This window comes from Lepidochelys kempii, chromosome 2 (assembly GCF_965140285.1).
Source record: "Lepidochelys kempii isolate rLepKem1 chromosome 2, rLepKem1.hap1, whole genome shotgun sequence".
NCBI classification, from domain to species: domain Eukaryota; kingdom Metazoa; phylum Chordata; order Testudines; family Cheloniidae; genus Lepidochelys; species Lepidochelys kempii.
Genome location: NC_136381.1, coordinates 69,470,234 through 69,493,260, shown reverse-complemented (window position 1 = coordinate 69,493,260; position 23,027 = coordinate 69,470,234). Strand labels below are relative to the sequence as shown.

Here is a 23,027-nt window from a genome sequence, read left to right as displayed (position 1 = left end):
CTAGGCAAAACCTTAAGTTACAAAAAGACACAAAAACAGGAATATACATTCCCTTCAGCACAGCTTATTTTATCAGCCATTTAAACAAAACAGAATCTAATGCATATCTGGCTAGATTACTTACTAAGTTCTAAGACTCCATTCCTTTTCTGTTCCTGGCAAATGCATCACACAGACAGAGAGAACCTTTGTTTCTCCCCCCCTCCAGCTTTGAAAGTATCTTGTCTCCTCATTGGTCATTTTGGTCAGGTGCCAGCGAGGTTATCCTAGCTTCTTAACCCTTTACAGGTGAAAGGGTTTTTCCTCTGGCCAGGAAGAATTTTAAAGGTGTTTACCCTTCCCTTTATATTTATGACACATGCTCTAAACACTAATCTGATGTTACTTACAGTGTAGTAAATTGGGAGTAGCATCACTGAAATCACTGGAGTGCACTGGTGTAAAACTGATGTATTTGAGATCAGAATCAAATCCATTGTCTTTCAGTTTTTGTTTATCTTGGACTGAATTATGGCTCATGCATCTGCATAAACTCTCCCCTCCCCATGAATATTTCCCTAATACATAATGTGTGAAATGTGGTCATTACATTCATCCTTAAAAAAGAAAATCTCTAATTGCCATTGTAGTCTGACAAAGTACCTCTTTCTAAAGAAAATGCTGTTATACCAAAATGATAAGAGATGTGAAATTACAATGGAGAGTTCTGGGAGTATTTGAAAGTAAAGCTATGCTAACTTAATCCTACAGTACTGGAGTCTTTGTGGAATTTTGAGATAACAGCTTGGACCCATTTAAGTCAATGATTTTTGGCAAGATTTGCTGCTGTTGATTTTTCTTACAAATTTTCCTTTTGCATTTTTCAGAATGAGGACTATGTTGTTACTGCAGTTGTGAGAAAACTTTTACATCCATCTCCTCCTCCTTCCAGAGTACTGTCAAAATGAGTGAAACGCCATCAACTAATTATTCAGTGCTTCAGCCAAACTCCTCTGAGAGTGAACAGACTTTGTCTACACGTCACTTCAATGTCACCGAACCTGTTGTGGCCAAACGAATCTGTTTCTATAAAAGTGGAGACCCTCAGTTTAATGGGATCAAAATGGTCATTAATAATCGATCTTTCAAAACATTTGATGCCTTGCTGGATAACTTGTCCAAAAGAGTCCCAATACCATTTGGGGTGAGGAATATTAGTACACCACGCGGGATACACAGTATCACCAATCTGGAGGACCTTGAAGATGGAAAGTCTTATATTTGTTCCCATCAGAAGAAAATTAAGCCCATTAATCTGGAGCGGGCCAGTAAGAAGCCATTGCCCTGGCAGATCAGCAGGCCAGTTAGCGCTCGTCGCCGAGTTGTGCAGTTAGCCAGGGAGAAAGAAGACAGCATTGTTCAGGAAGACAGAACTGTCAAAATAAGAACTCCCGAAAAGCTGCTTGTTTTCAAAAATGGTGACGTGAGAATCAGGTGCACTATAGTTCTGAGTAAGAAGAACATGCAAAACTTTGAGACCTTTCTGGATTACATAAGTGAGTTAATGCAGTATCCAGTTGTGAAGTTATACACTACTGATGGCAGAAAGGTGAGAATAAACAGTGGCATCAGATATGCTTTTCACAATGTTTGCTTTTATAATATTACCAATGTAATCAAATGATTTGGTTGCTTACATGGCTGGCGCAACTCTGACCAGTGTAAGGTCCCCTGTGTCCTGACCATCAGCTACCTGCTGCCTTCCTTGTGGACCTGCCTCTGTACACCTATGGACCTTCAAAAAAAGTAGTCAGTTTTGTGGAAGGATGCACACTCATCTTGGGACTGTAGTGACTGAAGCGAGGGAATTTTAATTCTAGGTTTTCATGGAAGCCCACCAGTCTTCTCTTAAACCGCTTCCTTCTCCATGTCTTCTAATGACAGCTTTTCCTGGACAGGATGCTTTTCTAGTCCTTTCTTATGCATGCCTTCAAAATATGTCCACTCATCCAATCACATGTAACCTTTCCACAGCCCTGTCCCACAATTAGGACATGCATTAGGCAGAGGTCTTTTGGAAAGCTACCTCTGTTCCCCTAAGAGATAATGGTCCATTAATGCAGTAGAACAAATTCCTGTACCTACTCATCCCCCAGGAGTTGTGAGCATCTTCACTATGATGTATTCAAGTTGTCAGGGCCGGACTAAGTTCACCTTAGGGTACTTAAGGAACTAGCTGAAGTAATCTTGGAACCATTAGCGATTATCTTTGAGAAGTCATGGAGAACCATGAGGTACCAGAGGACTGGAAAAGGCAAACATAGTACCTATCTTTAAAAAGGGAAACAAAGAGGACCCAGGGAATTACATACTAGTCAGCCTAACTTTAATATCTGGGAAGATACTGGAACAAATTACTAAACAATCAATTTGTAAGCGCCTAGAAGATAATACGGTTATAAGTGGTAGCCAACATGATTTTGTCAAGAGCAAATCTTGCCAGACCAACTTAAATTCCTTCTTTTCCTAGTAGATGTGATATATGTTGATCTTAGTAAGGCTTTTGACAGAATCCCACATAAACTAGGAAAATATGGTCTAGGTGAAATTACTATAAGGTGTGCACACAACTGGTTGAAAAACCAAACTTAAAGAGTATTTATTGATGGTTCACTGTCTAACTGGGAGGATGACTCTAGTGGAGTCCTATATGTGTCTATTCTGGGTCCAAAACTAGTCAACATTTTTATTAATGACTTGGATAATGAAGTGGAGAGTGTGCTTATAAAATTTGAACATCACACCAAGCTGGGTGGTGTCTCAACCTCTTTGGAGGACAGGATTAGAATTCAAAATGACCTTGATAAATATGGCTGAAATATAAAAAAGATTAAATTAAATAAAGACAAATGCAAAGTACCACACTTAGGAAGGAAAAATCTAATTCACAAATATAGAATGGGGAATAACTGACCATGCAATAGTACTGCTGAAAATGATCTGGGGATTATAGTGGATCACAGATAAATATGGACCAACAATGTGATGCAGGTGTAAGAAAAGCTAATATCATTTTGGGGTGTATCAACAGGAGTGTCATATGTAAGACATGGGAGGTAATTGTCCTGCTTTACTTGACACTGATGAGACCTCAGCTGGAGCACTGTGCCCAGTTTTGAATGCCCATACTTTAAGAAAGATGTGAACAAATTGGAGAGAGTCCAGAGGAGAGCAAGAAAAATGATAAAAGGTCTGGAAACCTGATCATGAGGAAAGGTTAAAAGAAGCTGGGCATATTTAGTCTTGAGAAAAGAAGACTAACTGGGGACCTGATAAGTCTTCAAATATGTTAAGGGCTGTTATAAAGAGAGTTGTTCACCATGTCTCTTGAAGCTTAATCTGCAGCAAGGAAGATTTAGGTTATATATAAGGAAAGAACATTCTAACAATAAGGATAATCAAGTACCGGACTAGACTTCTAAGGGAGGTATTGGAATTCTGTTACTGGAGGTTTTTAAGAAGAGGTTAGACAAACACCTGTCAGGGATGATCTAGACACAGTTGGTTCTGCCTGTTGAGGTCCCTTCCAACCCTACATATCTGTGATTCCATGACAATGTAATTGCTAGTGTAAGAGCAAAAGTTCCTATACTCAAAACTCAAAGTCAGATCTCCTGTATGGCTACTACATTGCTGAGGAAAGCTCACAATGCCATAAACTAAGTAATCTTGATTTTTATCCCTATTTCTCTATATTTGTAATGTTCAAAGGATGAAATTGCTATGAGCAACATTCAACTGTATTATGTTCTTCATCTGTCTTTGCCACCCATGAGTTATGGCTATAAAACCTCATATAAGGTTATCTTACATTTTATAAACTGTGGACCAAATCCTAGCCTACAAAGCCCGAAACTTCCAGAAACAATGGGCCTGATTCTCCTCTTGCTTACACAAGTTTTACATTGTTGTAACTTCATTAACTACAATGGAGTTTCTTCTGGTTTACACTGGTATAAGTGAAAGGGGAATCACACTCAGCTCAACTGAACACCGATGCAGGGTGAGACTTTCACAGGGCTGGCTCCAGGTACCAACTTTCTAAGCAGGTGCATGGGGTGGCAATTAGAATGGGGTGCAGTCCGTGTCCTGCGGTGGCAATTCGGTGGCAGCTCCGCCGCTTTTCCTGCCGCGGTGGCTCTTGGCACAGCGGCAATTCGGTGGCGACTGCTTGGGGCCCCTGGTCTTTCACCTTCCACTAGGTGAAGATGTGATTTCTGTGTTCGGTTTCCACAAGTAGACATGAAAGAGGGAAAGGGGCATATCACCTACAAGCTAGCAAAGCACAATCCATGAGGCTCAAATTCCTTGTAACTGGAGGAGCAGGAAGCTAGGTCCACTACTAATTCTGTATATTTGGCAGTATGCAGCCACAGACCCCCCCATACAAGAGTCCGGTAATATATTTTGTGGCGGAAGATTCTTTCCTTCACTGACTTATACACACACACTCTCATTCAGTCATTTCATGGCTGTTGATTGTCTCTCTATAGGGATAAATCCAAACCTAACTTCAGGGAAATATTTATCTGGATCCAATATATTTACACACTTATTCACAAAGACAAAGGAAGTGCATTACCCAATGTTGAAATAAATGCCACTCTGGAATAAAATCCAGCCCTTTGTAATAGCCTGCTGCAATGCTACATATGTTTAGGGTAGAAAGTGAAGAAAAAATATGTGGAAAAACTATACCTGTTGTATTATTACTATTTGTTACTTATGCAGAGAAATTGATTTGTTGTTGTATTTTTTTTTCCAGGTTCCTAACCTTCAGTCTCTGATCTTGTGTTCTGGAGCTATTGTGGCAGCTGGGAGAGAGCCTTTTAAACCAGGGAATTATGATCCTCACAGGTATTCACTACCTGCTAAATTGCCGGGACTCTCCAATCGTGTGTACCCCAAAGCAAATGCCAAATCAGAGAGCAGAAATAGTAAGTCCCTTTAATTATTTTGTATTTTCTCAAGTGATTTATCTCTTCCACATTTTAATGTTAAAAAAATGAAAACATAGCAATCTGATTGGGATCAAGGGTATTCAAGAAGGTCAGTTGAAACAAAACTCTTTATTTTTGTCAGATTTCCTCAGTAGGCATCAGAAGATGAAAGCATTAATTTTCATTTTGGAATTCAAGTTTCTGTTAAAAATTCAGCTGGCTTACATATTTCCTTTCAAACAGAATTATTTGGACTTGTATGTAAAGCTATCAAGACTTATTTTAAAATGGACTGATTGTTGCTAATCTATCCACATCATGCTTTGTGCATACTACAGCAAGGGTAACAGAAAGCACACAGTTTGATACAGAGAACAAATGTATATCTCCCTTCTAGTTGAACTTTCTGATGGTATTACAGCAGAGCAAATGTATTACCATGCAGTGTTCAGATCTTAACTCAGTAAATGAATGGGGATATCTTGTCATATCCTTAATTCCATATGTGCCCATATCTAACTAAAGCAAACTCGGAAAAGCAAGGAAATAAGCAGTTAAATTTTTCAGTATCCAGGTGCCCTCCATACGTTTCAACCTCAACTAGTTCCTTTCCACCACTCTGTGCCCACATATATCTCCCCCCTCATCCTGAACAGTCAGTATGTAGTAGGGTGACCAGATAGCAAGTGTGAAAAATCGGGGCAGAGCGTGGGGGGTAATAGGCGCCTATATAAGACAAAGCCCTGAATATCAGGACTGTCCCTATAAAATCAGGACCTCTGGTCACCCTAGTATGTAGCCTTCACTCTGTTTATTGGCCATGTGTTCATGTGTTTTCATTTAAAATAGGTGTGGTGTGACTTTCATAAAGTTACAGTGTACATTGTATTGGTTTGTGTAAGTGAGGTACACTGTCAGGTTGCTGAATATTTAAATATTTAATCTATCTAAAGTTCTTATATGGTCCTGCCACCATAATATTTGAGCATGTCGCTATCTTTAATGTATTCATCCACACAATACTCAAGAGAGGTAAAGAGAAGTACTAACATCCCCATTGTACAGACAGGAAACAGTCTTTCTGTGACAAAGGGTTACCTTTATAAAAGCGATTAGTGATTTTTGGATGCCTCAGTAAAGCTTCCTGAAGTTCTGGAGAGACAAGGAGGCAGTGCTGGAGGAGTTAATTTTCTCTGCTAATTTTCCATGGTGCTCCTGTCTTGCTGTGCTGAGGAGCCTAGGCAGCATCAACTGCCAGTGGCTCTCACAGAATCACTAAGCTCCTGTTCACTCCCCCGCCCCCTGCCCAGTGCCCCTGCTGAATATCTCATGTCCCCAAGTCCCCTCTCTTTAGTTATTCCCGCCTTCCACTCTGCAGCCCACCCTGATGTCTCTTGCCCCACGTGTTGTCTCCTTGGTCACCAGGGCTGTGTGTACAGGATAGCTGATGAGTTAAGAGAACAAGTAGGAACATTCTGAGGCAAATGAAATGACTACAAAAATCAAAGTTGTCAATAAGTTTTTCTCTTCCATCTATATTTTGCCTATAGTCATGGCCAAGTTGGTAGCGTTAGAATATGGAAGTAGCTGACAGAGCTGGAAAGTTTCATCAGCTAATATTGGTCAAATGCAGTTAAAGCAAGAGGAATAACTCTTTATGTATTTTCCTTTAAAAATTCAAAACTGCCCCATGTCGGAGATATCATCAGGTTATATGAGTGTAAAGTTCAGAGTTTTGGGCGACTTCTGTTGTTTTCATTCCATTTCCAGAGGCGAGTGAAGATGAGATTTTTATTTACAGAAGTGAAAGGTCTGGTCTCTGGAATGAGAGACAGGCTGAATTTACCATCATTTCTCATTCAGTTCCAGGAAAAGCCTCTACAATGGAAACTTGAAAGAGGCAACAAATCTGAAATTGTGTGTATGTGTGTGTAACAGTAACATAGGTAGTCATGAAAAGAGTTACACAAATTCTTTTAGGGCCCACTCCAGCAAACTACATGCCTAACTTTAAGCAGATAAATAATTCTATTGAAGTCAAATTAATGCTAAGCACATGCTCAAGTGCTCTGCTGGACTGTAACTTTAATATAAATTCCAAACCACTATATAAAATGACTGAATACTTCTTCTAGAAATGTCATTACCAATTATGTCCTTATGCATGTCTTTCTGAATTCGTGTTTGTGTGCACATATTATTTTACATATACATATAAATACACACACAGAAGGAGCACAGTTTAGAAAATTCTGTTTAGATTTCTCATGGTGTACTTTTGGTCTCTCGCCTTTTCTTTTCACTGTGTGACACTCAAAGATAGATGAGATTTTGTCAGTGCATAGGTGCTGAAACTAGGAATGCAAGGGGCGTTCCCACAACCCTGGCTTGAAGTGGTTTCCATAATATATGGGCTTTACAGTTTGGTTCAATGACTCTCAACACCCCCACTGTATAAATTGTTCCAGCACCCCTGTGACAGTGTCAAGTTATTACAAAGTAATACAAACACATTTAGAAATACTTAACTGTGCAGACAAACACATTAGAAGCCTAATTTTATGCCCATTGAAGTCAATATGAATATTCTCATTGACTTCAGTGGTCTTTGGACTAGGTCCTAGAGAACTGTATCATATATTCACATTGTAACTACATGATGTAAATTAAAATGCATGATGTAAAAATCTTATTATAAATGTCTGGCTCAAAATTTAAATGTAAACATATATAGAAGTGCAATCTAAGGGCCCAATTCTACAACCTTTACATACACGAGTAATCCGTGGGACTACTCAGATAACTAAGGATTAGTCATATAAGTGAAGGGTGTAGAATCAAATCCAGAGAGATTTATTTTTGATTCACATGTTGTAGCATCTATTAACATTCAGGTTATGTACTGCATATGCATTTGGATCCATTAATTACTGTTAAATCATCAAGTAGTAAAGGAAAAAGCAGGTTCCATGCTTAATATTTTAGGGACTAATCCTGTGAGTTTCCTGTGTGCCTCTTGCAGGATGTGAAGCACATTCAACAACCAAGTTGATGGAACTGGGAGCATTCGGCACTTCACAGGCTTAGGGCCTTAAAGATTGTAACACTGGTGTTAGAAGGGTCATGTTGCAAAACAAAATAAAGGAAATTGCACCAGCAGTAAAGTTCAGTCTTTGCTCTTTACAAAAGTTCTGTTTTTTCTTTTTAACAAGTTCTTGGAAATGGGTTAGAGAAAATAGATCCCTTACTGTAAAAGTTTTTCTTTATGTTACAATAATTTATTCAATCCCAATGCTCACCAAAAAAAAAATCCCAAAACCTTTCATTGGGTTCCTTTATACTAATCATACTCTGTTTTTTTTCTTTTTTTCTGTCTCCTATCTTTGCTGCCTGCCTGCTGTCTTTCTGTCTGGATTCTTATGTATGATGATTATCTTCTACACTTTCCATCTAATATTGTGAATTTGGGTGCTTTCAATATAAATGTTGAAAGTGAGTACACAAATGCCCTCAGGAGCTCAAATTTACTCAGTTTCTTCTGATAAAGCTTACAGCAATGATAACTCAGATTCTTCTTGCATTCCTGACAATTACATGGGCTTAGCAGAAAATCATTCACATGCTGGTGAAGATTTATCGATGGTGCGCTCTGAAGATGACATTGAGAAATCTGTTCATGTTAATCAAGATGGCAGTATGACAGTAGAGATGAAAGTTCGATTCAGGATAAAAGAGGAAGAAACCATAAAATGGACAACCACTGTCAGTCGTGCTGGTGTTTCTGCTGATAAAAATATCAAGATTTTCAATTCTGCAGTAGGTGAAGAAGATCATTCATCTGATTTAAATATTTCAGCATATATAAAACCTACAGAGGCTCCAGTCTTGGAGAACTACAGTAATGATGAGAGTGACGCACTGCAGCAGATTAGCACAGAAGCAACAAGTAAAGAATCAGAATCTGATTTAAGCACTTCTGATTATAAAATCTGGCAGAACTCTTCTGCAAACATGGACGTATGCAATGTATCAGAGGATAAAGTCAAACCTCATTTTCATAGGCCTCCGACACCTGGGCCAAGAAGAGTGAGACAAAAGAAAGCATTAGTTGAAAGTGTCACTGTAATATCTGACAGAAAGGTTCAGGAAAAGATGATAGGACAATTTTCCTACAGCGAGGAATTAGAAGATGGGGAAAGCAAATCTGAGTATTGCACGGTCACTCAGTCCAGCAGCAAAACATCAAGTACTAACAATTCTAAGCTTAGTGAAATAAGCAACAATGATTTATTAAAGCTTTCTTTAGAAAAGAAAAAAGAAGAAACTCTGATTAAATTAAGCCATAAAAGTCATGGTTTAAAAGAAACTACAAATACAAAGACATTAGATATGCTTGATGAAGATGGATTGTTACAGAACATTTTGGAGAAATCAGTTGTGGAGGAAGGCATGTGTAATAGTTTACTATCAAGCTGCAAAGCTAACATCCGTGGCTTCATACCTTCCTCAACAATTTACTGGACAGATAGGCCACTTTCAGCAGACACTATCAACTCTCCTCATGACCAATGTGGGATTAAAGGAATAAAAAGATCACTGAGTTCTTTCATCAGGTACTCAGAATTGTCTCAATCAAAAAGTGAAGACAGACTATGTAACCCATCTGATTTATTACTTTCTTCTCAAGGATCCATTCACTCAGCCTGTCTTGGAAACAAACAAACAAAGATGACAATGTCAACATGTACTAATGCTACTCCTGAGACAATAAACCTGACAACAGGATCCTCTCCTACCACTGCTGAGAATGAGAAACAATTCCGTGATAGCACTGAATGTGATAAAACCCATTTCACTGACATAAGCCAACCTGCATTGTCTAACAGCAAAAAGAAGAAGAAAAAGAGAAAATCACCATCTCATTATCTGGAACAAGGTGTACATTCACACCAAAATCAGCAATATAAGGAGACTGAAGAGGAAAGAACTTTTAAGAGTGCAGAAAGTGAAAGTATGCAGAAATCTGCAATGCAAATTGGAGATACTTATTCTGAAACATGTCAGAAAAGAGCAATGACATTTCATGTCAGAAATGGTGATGGATCTATCAATTCAAACAAAAACTTATGTCCTGAAAATGACTTATGTCCCCAGGTTTCTGTGGAGCTCCAACAAAATGAGTTAGCATTTAGTAAGAAAACAAAAGCTAATAGACAACTGACCAACATAAAATCCAGATCAGCCAAAAAAATTAGCTTGCCACTATCTGCAAAATGTGAAGAGGGCCTGATAGAGGAAAGAGCTGATTCAAAAAGTGAAACTGAACACAGCCAAAATACACCAGGTACTGAAAAAGAAGGCATATGTCACAGCATTAATTCTATAAAACAGACACACAATTCTTTAATGACATCAAAGCCATTGTCAGAAGTGGCTAATGGTAATAACCTAGAAAGAGAAAAGGACACTGTTATTTCAGATAGTTCATACAAATCTTCAAAGAAAGAGAAAAAACAAAAAAAAAAGAAGAATCCAAGTACAACTGAAAGTAAAATACATATGTCAGATGGCGGTAATGCATTGGATGTTCTGAAACAAGAGGATTTTACAGATGAGGTTGCTGAGTATTCACTTGAAACCTATGTCCAAAACTGGCTGCAAAACACATTTCCAAATGCTGTTTTGCCTCCAAAAAAATTAGCCCCCATAAATAAAAAGGAAGGGAATGTAGCAAATAGTAAAATTTGTCATTCTCCTATGGAAAATATCAACACTCCCTCAGATCAAGAAACTAAGGTTATAGCAAATAAAGTGCACATAACTGGAAAACCCAACCTGATTGGACATCATCTACTAAAAAAGCCAATGGAACCTCTCAGTGAAATGGGAGCTATTGAAGAATCAGCCAAATGGTTATATGGAAGACAAATTGGCTCTTTGACCAATGCTGATACAAGTATAATGAAAGAGGTCAAATATTTATTACAGTCAGATTTCCAACATGATACTAAGCTACAGGTGTTTAATGAAATGCATGAAAATGATAAAAAGAAGTTGCAATCAGAAATTGACACTCGAGATATAAGTCCAAATCAAAGAATAAGTGCTGAGGTTGCTGTCCAAGTTGATTCCAAAATTTTCAGCAAGACTGAAACTGATGCTCCCCAAAAGGATTGTGTGTCTAGTATGGTGTTACAACAACTACAATCAGCTATGCTCGGCATTCAAAAGGCTCATACTGGATGTACAGAAAACTCATGTGGTCCTACAGACTTTTCTTCTCCTTCATTACTTGGATCTTCCCCCAATCTCCTCTTAGCTTGGCTACTTGTGCTGAATCTAAAACAGAGTTTGAATGGTATGTGCAAAGGTGATATGCTAAAAACTACCTGTAGCTGTTCTGAAATATTTACACTGTTACAATTTCTAAAACAAATTGCAGTCACAGAAGAAGCTGAGGACTTGAAGGATGCTGTCTCAAATTTGCAAGAATCGACATCAAATAATTTATTACACTCTGGGAGCAGAATAGAAAAGCAGGACTCTGTACATTGTCATGAAAATCCTTTCATAGTAGAAATTCAGAACATGCCAAACTTTCATGAAAGTGAAAACTCAAATAAGATCTGCATTCCAGAGGATACTAGACATTCTGAGGAAAATGCTGATCTACAAGAGCTGACTGAAGAATTTGAATGCTCTGATGTACAGAAAGACCTCAATGCATCAGCAGAGACTTCAGATCTAAATGACTTGAATGTTCACAAAATACTGTCAGAGAGAAAATACGTGAATGCTAATTCAAATAATTGTAGTCTTACTTCAAATGTAGAACTATCTGAAGAAAATGAAGAAGAGGCTGATAGTTCCTTACAAGAATCTCAGGATAAAACCACAGATACATCATTCAATAATGAAGAATCAGGGACTTCAGAAGAGCCTAATTCAACAGTTCACAGTATAACTTCTAATGATAAAGATAATATTTTAGATCTAGAAATTTCTGAAGTAGAAGATAAAAAAGACATTATGCATCTTGGCAACAATAAAAATGCAGGAGAGCAAGATGGCACAGAAAAACCAAATGAGTGCTATAAATTAGTTTCTGAAACCTCTTGTACAGAATCTTCCTCACAGTCACATTCTGTAGAAGAAAAGAAAGAAAATGGGACTTGTGAAGAAACCCCTGAGAGACTATCTACACCATCACCATTATCTTTTAGTTATGAGTCTAAGCAAATTACAGAATTGGACATAACTGAAGTAGAACAGAAATTGCAAGTAAAACTGTTAGTAAAAGAACTGGAGCATGGAACATGTTCAGATCCTTCTTTTGAATTAAAAAAATGCTCTAAAAGCCCTGCTACTTCTGACTGGTCAGATTATAGACCAGATACTGATGACAGTGATTACAATTATAGGGCATCCAGTGACTTCACCAATGAAAGTGGGGAGGAAGCAATGTATGAAAAACAATATAATACTGGTTATGTTAAAAGAGCTATTGAACAGCTTTATGGTAAAGCAGAAGCCTCCTTTAAGCCTACCTTCCACACTGCATTTCCGTATATGTCTAAAGTTGTTCTTCAAAAGGATGCTGAAGAATCCCAATGTACAGTTATGAATGAAAACTCTTCCCTGTGTCAGGAACATAATTCTTGCTTTGTTGAGAAAATGTCACGGTCTTCACTTATATCACATGAAAGTCTGGAAGAAATAAACAAAGACAACAATACATGGAGGAGAGAGAATTTTTCTTCACCAGCACCACAGTTCAGTCTTAATGGAGAGAAGGTGTATCACAGTGATAACTACTCAGTGCAATGTACAAAGCAATATTGTCAGTGTGGTGTACCTGCTGATGATGATGAAGGAATATTGATTGATAAAGGCAAGTGGCTTCTTAAAGAAAATCATTTGGTGAGACGATCACCACCTGAAAACACTGGAATGTATGGCAATTTGGACACAACTTCAGCAGACACAATGTTTGACAACAATAGTGATGATGTTCCATACTCCCACTTCGCAAATTTGAATCAGTATCCACCACACAGTGAAATATCTTCTTCAGAACCTGAAGACACAGCTAAACCCTCTGAAAGTGGATGCAACTACTTCATTATGCCTCATAATAGTGATTCAGAGCCTTTTCCTGATTTGAGTCTGAAAAGCAAACCTACCCTCAGTGATGATACCCCTTTTCTTCATGCAGTAAAGAAAGAAAACAACAATTTGTCATTCACGATATGCACCACTTCCACGAATCTTTGTACAGAGGCTAATACCAATTATCCAGCCTTTACATCTGTGGAATTTAGATTACCTGATAATAAGGTGCATCCTCTGAAACAGCCTTTAAATGATGAACCTATACAAGCCCAACCAACTAACGACAGTAACGCCAACAGGGGAGCTCTGGAGGAACAAGATTCTCTGGATAAGCTTCATGCTATTTGTGGACAACATTGTCCAATACTGATGGCCATCATAAAACCAGTTAATGAGGAAGACAGAGGATATGCCTACCGAAAAGCATCTGACATTGAGAACCAATTGGGCCTACATTTAATGACCAAAAAATGTCAACATTTGTGCTGGCCAAGCAAAGATTTAATAGGAGATGAAAATAATCATGTGATGCTGAAGAACAACTGTATTAATAAGATTGCCAGTAATATTTTTAATAGATTTTATGCTAATAATACCTTAGATTTCATTAATAGCAATAGCTTTGAGATTCTTGTATCCCCAGGTCTAGGATTAAAAAACAAGTTAAAGATGTTGTATGCGATGGAGGATATGAATGTAAATGCACAGGAGATCAGCAATCATGAAAATAATGTATCCAAACAAGTACTCAACGATATAAGTACCAATAATAAGCTACCTGATACAAAGCAAAAAATATCCCAAAGCTCGAGAGTTAGCCTAATTCAAATTCTTGAAGAAAAATCTGCTCCCTTGTTGACAGATCCAGCAGAGGGCTGCCATTCTGAAACATTTCACAACTGTGACATTATCTTAAATAACACGGAATGTAATGCTTCTGAAAATTTGGAAGAGGAAAATGCCTTTGCTACAGAAGAAGAAACTCTCTTTTGTGTAATAAATAAAAGCAATAAAAGCAGCAATGAAGAGAAAGACACATAATAAAGATATTGGGACATCTGTAAGAAAAAAATAATCATATAATTCACCCTTGCAGACCATGCCCTAAACAAACTCCCATTGAGTGTGATGCTTACACTGAGATGTTTACACTTTTTTACAGCATTGCAGAAATACAGGTAATTGCCTAGATTTTGGGGTGGGGGGGGGGGGAGGAAATAATGCAGAATCAGTAACTAACCTCCTATGACAGTGCTGTCATCTTTTTAAAAAAATCAGTTTTACTCATTAATGCTGTTGTATCTTTTGCTTAGAAAGAGTCTGTAACATTCCAACTGTCTTCTCTGAGAAAAATCAACCAATACCTGTTAGAATGAAGAGTTTTATAACCACATATTCACCCACGCTCCAAGATAAACTTCTTACACTTTAGAATGTTTTTAGAGAAAAGCTGGGAATGATCTTGCAGACTGTTCTGACTAAACTGCAAAATAAAATACAGTGGTTAATTTGCAATGAAAAGTAGAAAAGTACTGTTCAAATGTTGTATTACAATGAAAAGTAACAGACGATTGTCATGGTAATTGTGTGTGGGTTTTTAAACCAAGGTTCAAATGGACAGGCCAGCCATGTATGTCTGTTAAAGACCAAACTCAGAAGAGCTGGCATCAGGGTGAGTAAAATAAACTTTTCTGCCTCATCTAAGACCACCATATCTTAGGTGAGATTTGCCTCTGTGGGAATGGAGCAATGCTTCTGCCTCTCTTATCCACTAGGATTTTACAAAGGGGAACAGCCTTGAAACCAGATGGAGTTCCACAGGGCTTCACCAGCAGGAACTTTTGAGGGAAGATGCTGTAGCTAGTGGACTTCCTGGCTGTCCTGGCTTCACCCCCTTCTCGGGCAGCTCTGCCCTCTTCTGAGGCTATGCTAGCTCTGTACAGCCCTCTGCCTGTAGTAAGTGAAGATGCAGTCACTTTGGTCCCACTCCACAAAGGTACATGTTTTGGTACCTATGTCCTTTGGCTCCACTGTGATCCACAAAACTCATGCTGAACACTTGTAGGTGCCCAAGCTTCTGCCTGGGGGATGTGCATTGCTGCCTTGCTCAACATCCAGGTGCCAATCTCCTGCTCCAGAGAGATCCACAAATGCCTAACATGCACGCAGGGCCTGACCAAGAAGGTATGACTGTTTAAGTATTTGCCCACAGGGAACAAATACTTTGGGCCAGAGAGATTGACTCTATTGTCCAGTGGTTAAGGTGCCCATCCTGGGAGATGGGAGACCCAGGGTCCTTTCCCCCTGCTCCAATCATTCTTTCATTATTTATCAAAAGTGGAACAGCTTCAACAGGAGAGACTGAAGGAGCCCCACATCAGAATATCCCACATCTCAGTAGTTAGCACACTCGTCTAACAGGATTTGAACAGGGAGTTCAACTTGGGTCTCCCAGATAAGTGCGCTAACCACTGAGCTAAATGAGTTAGTCGCCTTACTCCAGAAGACTGATTCTGATTTATGGATTGCTAATCATAGAATCATAGAATATCAGGGTTGGAAGGGACCTCAGGAGGTCATCTAGTCCATCCCCCTGCTCAAAGCAGGACCAATCCCCAATTAAATCATCCCAGCCAGGGCTTTGTCAAGCCTGACCTTAAAAACTTCTAAGGAAGGAGATTCTACCACCTCCCTAGGTAACGCATTCCAGTGTTTCACCACCCTCGTAGTGAAAAAGTTTTTCCTAATATCCAACTTAAACCTCCCCCACTGCAACTTGAGACCATTACTCCTTGTCCTGTCCTCTTCTACCACTGAGAATAGTCTAGAACCATCCTCTCTGGAACCACCTCTCAGGTAGTTGAAAGCAGCTATCAAATCCCCCCTCATTCTTCTCTTCTGCAGACTAAACAATCCCAGTTCCCTCAGCCTTTCCTCATAAGTCATGTGTTCCAGACCCCTAATCATTTTTGTTGCCCTTCGCTGGACTCTCTCCAATTTATCCACATCATTCTTGTAGTGTGGGGCCCAAAACTGGACACAGTACTCCAGATGAGGCCTCACCAATGTCGAATAGAGGGGGACGATCACGTCCGTCGATCTGCTCGCTATGCCCCTACTTATACATCCCAAAATGCCATTGGCCTTCTTGGCAACAAGGGCACACTGCTGACTCATATCCAGCTTCTCGTCCACTGTCACCCCTAGGTCCTTTTCCGCAGAACTGCTGCCTAGCCATTCGGTCCCTAGTCTGTAGCTGTGCATTGGGTTCTTCCGTCCTAAGTGCAGGACCCTGCACTTATCCTTATTGAACCTCATCAGATTTCTTTTGGCCCAATCCTCCAATTTGTCTAGGTCCCTCTGTATCCTATCCCTGCCCTCCAGCGTATCTACCACTCCTCCCAGTTTAGTATCATCCGCAAATTTGCTGAGAGTGCAATCCACACCATCCTCCAGATCATTTATGAAGATATTGAACAAAACCGGCCCCAGGACCAACCCCTGGGACACTCCACTTGACACCGGCTGCCAACTAGACATGGAGCCATTGATCATTACCCATTGAGCCCGACAATCTAGCCAACTTTCTACCCACCTTATAGTGCATTCATCCAGCCCATACTTCTTTAACTTGCTGACAAGAATACTGTGGGAGACCATGTCAAAAGCTTTGCTAAAGTCAAGAAACAAGCAGATATAGGTTTCAGAGTAGCAGCCGTGTTAGTCTGTATTCACAAAAAGAAAAGGAGGACTTGTGGCACCTTAGAGACTAACAAATTTATTTGAGCATAAGCTTTCGTGAGCTACAGCTCACTTCATCGGATGCATATATAGGCACCTCCTTGCAGCCCCAACTTAAGTTCCTATCTCAGAGAGAGAGGAGAGGGGTTTGTCAGCATCTCCCATTGCCTAGGTTAGGCAGCTCCCTGCCTAGCATGCTGGCTTTTGTGGATTGCATTCTAGGGTGCCTAGATGTGCAAATTAGGCTTTGTGGATAGCAGTGGGTTTCTGTGAAAGGTGCCCTGATACCCAGCATTGCATGGCCTAAGTTCCTTAGTGGATCTGAACCTTTTTACCACTGCAAATTGGATTCTTATACTCATTCTGAATCTATGGCACTGCATCAACCTTTACCAAAGATAAATCTGGCCCAGTACGAGAGCATGCTAAAATATATTAGTGCAGCTAATCCTAGCAAGAAACACTGGGTATTGTTCTTTTTAAATTGCCATTCATTTGATTATTATTTCACTAATGAACTGTCCTATAAATGTGATCATACTCATTTTTCTTTTGTAAATATGATAAACTAGTAGATGGATAGGAGTATAATTTAATATATTTCAGGATGTTGCATTCTATTCTTAGAAATATGGATGCCTGTTTATAGAATGTTTTTGCTTTTTCATGTAATTTCAAAATGTAAAACTGGAAAAATATTTAATGTACATAATAACTATAGTGAATATTGGAGGCCAGATTCTAATACCCTTACTCGTGTTGAACTGTACCTTTATCCAGTGCAGTCCCACTGGAGTCAGCGGTACCACTTGTGGAGGAAGGCCCTACTGAACAGGGGTCACAGTAAGAGAATTTGGCCTGTTCATACTCTCTGAAAGTCCGGTGGCAGCTATATCTTTCTGTATATATTTGATATTTTTCTATTGTTTTGAAGCTATATTTATCTTTGAGTTTCTTTGTATTCTGTAAAATAAATCAGTATTAAAATAACTGGAAAGAACATTGTGCTATTGGCTAATATATTTAAGAAGAATCCAAGACACTAAATAACAGACTAACTCTCAAATTATTTTGTCCTTTCCCCCAATTTTGCTGCCAATCACCATGTTCTATTGGGTTCCTCAAAAGTCTTTTTGGACTGCATAATGAAGAGCATAGATGTTTTTCAGCTGTTTACATCTTCATTCACAAACAAAACATTGTTAAAAAAATGTTGTTTGAAAATGTTTCAGTGGAATCCAGCCAGTACTCAAAAGCAATAGTCTATTTTATGTATATAAATGGCTGGAAATGAAGAGTTGAGCAATCTAGCAACTTTTTCATAGTCATATCTTCATATCTTCATCACATACTATCCCAAATCCTGGATTTACACCACTCAGTCACCCATACTTAATTTATTTGGACTTCCAAAAGCTTTTTACAAAGTTGCTCTCAAGAGATTACTGAGCAAACTAAGTAGTCAGGGGACGAGAGGTAAAGTCCTGTCATGGATTAGAATCTGGCAAAAAGACTGAAAACAAAGGGTGAAATCCTGGCCTCACTGAAGTCAGTGGGACAGAATTTTACCCAAAGAGAAAGAATAAATGGACAATTCTGAGCGTGGCCAAAGACTAACAGTGAGATGTTCCAAGAATCTATATTAGGCAGATCTCAACAAACTCAGAGAAATAGTAGGCAAGGTCCCTTGGAGAGACCAGTTAGGAAGAAGAAGCGTCAAAGAAGGCAGGCAGTTCCTAAAAGATGTAATACTAGAGACTCAACATCAAGCTACTCTGATACAGAGGAAAGATAAGAAGAGCCACAGGGGACCAATGTGGCTGCACAAGGAGCTTTTTAGCTATGTAAAAACCAAAAGGGATACATATGGGAAATGGAAGGATGCATACATGGGAATAGCACAAGTGTGTAGGGACAAAACCAGGAAAGCGAAGGCAAGGAATGAGTTACAACTGGAAAGAAATGTTTGACAACAAGAAGGGGTTCCAACAAATATATCCAAAGAAAAAGAAAAATCAGGGATGGTGTAGGTCTGCTGCTCAATGGAGGTGGTGAGCTGGTAATGAAAGATGATAAGAAGGTGGAGTTGCTCAATGCCTACTTTGCTTCAGTCTTCACACAAAAAATACCATGACTGGACTACGAGTGAAGTTATTGTAAACAGTTAAGGGGAAGGGATGTAGATCAGGATAAGTAAAGAACAGGTCAGAGATCTTCTGACTAACTTGAATTGAAGTCAGCTGGACCTGATGCTATTCACCCCAAGGTGCTGAAAGAATTAGCTGAAGAATTCTCGGCGCCATCAGCAATAATATTTGCAAACTCATGGATGACAGGAGACATCCCAGAAGACTGGAGAAGGGCTAACGTAGTGCCCATCTTAGAAAGGGGGAAAAGAGGAGCTGGGGAACTATAGACCAGTCAGTTTGACCTTGATACCTGGGAAGCTACTAGGACAAGGACTAAAACATGCAATTTGCAAATACCTGGAGGATTAAGGGGTGATCACTAGCAGCCAGCATGGATTTACTCAGAAAAATCAGGCCAAACCAGCTTGATTTCCTTCTTTGACAAGGGAAGTGGTTTGGTGCATAATGGAATGCGGTGGACATAATGTACGTGGACTTCAGCAAGGCTTTTGACATAGTTCCCCATGACATTTTCATAAGTAAGCTGGAGAAATATGGGCTTGGTAGAACTACTATTAACCACAAACAAAGAGTTACGATTAATGAAATTATGTCAGATTGGAAGAAGGTCTCAAGTGCGGTTCCACAAGAGTCTGTTCTGGGGCCAGTGTTATATTATCTTTATTAATGACCTGGATATAGGAATAGAGAGCATACTGATCAAATTTGCAGATGACACAAATTTAGGAAGGGTTGCAAACACTTTGGAGGACAGAGCTAAAATTCAAAGGGATCTTGATAAATTGGAGAACAGAGCTATAGACATCAACATGAAATTAAACAAAGACAAATGTAAGATGCTACACGTAGGGAAGAAAAACCAAATACACAAATGCAGAATGGGGGATAACTGACTTGGCAGCAGCACTGCTGAGAATGATCTGGGAGTTGTGGTGCATCACAACCTCAACATGAGTCAACAATGTGATGCTGTTGCAAAAAAAAGCAATGACTGTGCCCACATATCTATTCAGGGGACACCATCACAGGGCCTAATAACATTAGCCACACTATCAGAGGCTCGTTCACCTGCACATCCACCAATGTGATATATGCCATCATGTGCCAGCAGTGCCCCTCTGCCATGTACATTGGGCAAACTGGACAGTCTCTACCTAAAAGAATAAATGGACACAAATCAGATGTCAAGAATTATAACATTCATAAACCAGTCGGAGAACACTTCAATCTCTCTGGTCACACGATTACATACATGAAAGTTGTGATATTACAACAAAAAAACTTCAAATCCAGACTCCAGCGAGAGACTGTTGAATTGGAATTCATTTGCAAATTGGATACAATTAACTTAGGCTTGAATAGAGACTGGGAGTGGCTAAGTCATTATGCAAGGTAACCTATTTCCCCTTGTTTTTTCCTACCCCTCCCCCCCTCAGACATTCTTGTTAAACCCTGGATTTGTGCTGGAAATGGCCCACCTTGATTATCATATACATTGTAAGGAGAGTGGTCACTTTAGATAAGCTATTACCAACAGGAGAGTGGGTTTGTGTGGAGGGGGGAGGGGGGAGAAGAAAACCTGGATTTGTGCTGGAAATGGCCCACCTTGATTATCATACACATTGTAAGGAGAGTGATCACTTTAGATAAGCTATTACCAGCAGAAGAGTGGGGTGTGGGGGGGAGGTATTTTTCATGCTTTGTGTGTATAAAAAGATCTTCTCCACTTTCCACAGTATGCATCCGATGAAGTGAGCTGTAGCTCACGAAAGCTTATGCTCAAATAAATTGGTTAGTCTTTAAGGTGCCACAAGTACTCCTTTTCTTTTTGCAAAAAAAGCAATGCAATTTTAGGTTACATTAACAGACGCATAGCATGCAAGTCAAGGGAGGTGATGGTACTGCTCTACTCGGCACTGGTTAGGCCTCAGCTGGAGTGCTGTGTCCATTTTGGTCACCAATGTATAGAAAGGATGTAGAGAAACTGGAAAGAAACCAGAGGCAAGAAACAAAGCAATATGAGCAAAAGCTGAAGGAACTGGATATGTTTAGTTTGGAAAAGAGGAGCTTAAGGGAGGGCATGATACTTGAAAGTCTGCCATAAAGAGATGGAGAAAAATTGTTTTCTCTTGCCACAGAGGGCAGGACAAGAGACAATGGGTTCAAACTACAGCATAACAGATTTAGATTAAATGTCAGGAAAAACTTCTAACTAAGAACAGTAGGACAATGGGACAGACTGCCTAGGAATGTCATGGAAGCTCCTTCGCTAGAAGTTTTCAAAAGGACGCTGGACGGCCATCTGCTCTGGATGGTTTAGACACAACAAATCCTGCATCTTAGCAGGACGTTAGACTAGAGGACCCTCGTGGTCTCTTCAAACCCCGTGGTTCTGTGATTCTAAGTTGCAGCAGACTGTTAGGAATAATTTGAACTACTCATATATATTGCTTGGCTCTGTAAAGTAACTGAAAAAGAACTTGAGAGTCATTGTGGATGGCTCAGTGAACATTCTACTCAATGTGAAGTGGCAATCAAATAGCAAATGAAATATGTGAAGGATGGGATAGAAAACAATACAGAAAATATTGTAATATCTGTATATAAATTAGGGCTGTCAAGCAATTAAAAAAATTAATTGAGATTAATCACGTGATTAATTGCGATGTTAAACAATAATAGAATACCATTTATTTAAATATTTTTGGGTGTTTTCTACATTTTCAAATATTGATTTCAATTACAACACAGAATATAAAGTGTACAGTGCTTATTTTATATTTATTTTTATTACAAATATTTGCACTGTAAAAAACAAAAGAAATGGTATTTTTCAGTTCACCTAATACAAGTACTTTAGTGCAATCTCTTTGTCATGAAAGTTGAACTTACAAATGTAGACTTATGTACAAAAAATAACTGCACACAAAATTAAAACAATATAAAACTTTAGAGCCTACAAGTCCACTCAGTCCTACTTCTCGTTCAGCCAATCGCTAAGACAAACAAGTTTGTTTATATTTACGGGAGAGAATGATGCCCACTTCTTGTTTACAATGTCACCTGAAACTGAGAACAGAAGGTCACATGGCATTGTTGTAACTAGTGTCACAAGATATTTATGTGCCAGATGCGCTAAAGATTCATATGCCCCTTCATGCTTCAGCCACAATTTCAGAGGACATGCATCCATGTTGATGACGGGTTCTGATTGATAATGATCCAAAGCAGTGCGAACACATTCATTTTCATTATCTGAGTCAGATGCCACTAGCAGAAGATTGTTTTTTTGGTTTTTTTGTTTTGATGGTTCGGGTTCTGTAGTTTCTGCATTGGAGTGTTGCTCTTTTAAGACTTCTAAGAACATGCTCCATACCTCGTCCCTCTCAGATTTTGGATGGCACTTCAGATTCTTAAACTTTGGGTCGAGTGCTGTAGCTATCTTTAGAAATCACACATTGGTACCTTCTTTGCGTTTTGTCAAATCTGCAGTGAAAGTGTTCTTGAAATGAACAACATGTTCTGGGTCATCATCTGAGACTGCTATAACACGAAATATATGGCAGAATGTGGGTAACACAGAGCAGGAGACATACAATTCTCCACCAAGAAGTTCATTCACAAATTTCATTAACGCATGATTTTTGTTTAACAAGCATCATCAGCATGAAAGCATGTATTCTGGAATAGTTGTTGAATGTTTAGCATATCTGGCCGTAAATACCTTACACTGCCTGCTATAAAAGTGCCATGCAATCATCTGTTCTTACTTTCAGGTGACATTGTAAATAAGAAGCAGGCAGCATTATCTCCCATAAATGTAAACAAACTTGTTTGTCTTAGCAGTTGGCTGAACAAGAAGTAGGACTGAGTGGACTTGTAGGCTCTAAAATTTTACATTGTTTTGTTTTTGAGTGCGGTTATGTAACAAAAAAGATCTACATTTGTAAGTTGCACTTTCACGATAAGTTGTACTTGCACTACAGTACTTGTATGAGGTGAATTGAAAAATACTAATTCTTTTGTTTATCATTTTTACAGTGCA

At 39.1% G+C, this 23,027-nt stretch overlaps 2 protein-coding genes across 2 annotated transcripts in view; both read left to right on the top strand.

The window, feature by feature from the left end:
- The first annotated feature begins 943 nt into the window (after positions 1 to 943).
- The window catches only part of RP1 (RP1 axonemal microtubule associated), a 295,040-nt gene continuing 272,956 nt past the window's right edge, over positions 944 to 23,027 (top strand). The window contains exons 1-2 of the mRNA XM_073329615.1: positions 944 to 1,588; positions 4,805 to 4,976. Of these exons, the coding sequence (XP_073185716.1) occupies positions 944 to 1,588; positions 4,805 to 4,976 (817 nt within the window). The remainder of the gene's footprint in view (positions 1,589 to 4,804; positions 4,977 to 23,027) is intronic.
- LOC140907927 (oxygen-regulated protein 1-like) lies at positions 8,484 to 14,132 on the top strand. The gene has a single exon (XM_073335021.1). The coding sequence runs from the start codon at positions 8,484 to 8,486 to the stop codon at positions 14,130 to 14,132; it is 5,649 nt and encodes a 1,882-aa protein (XP_073191122.1).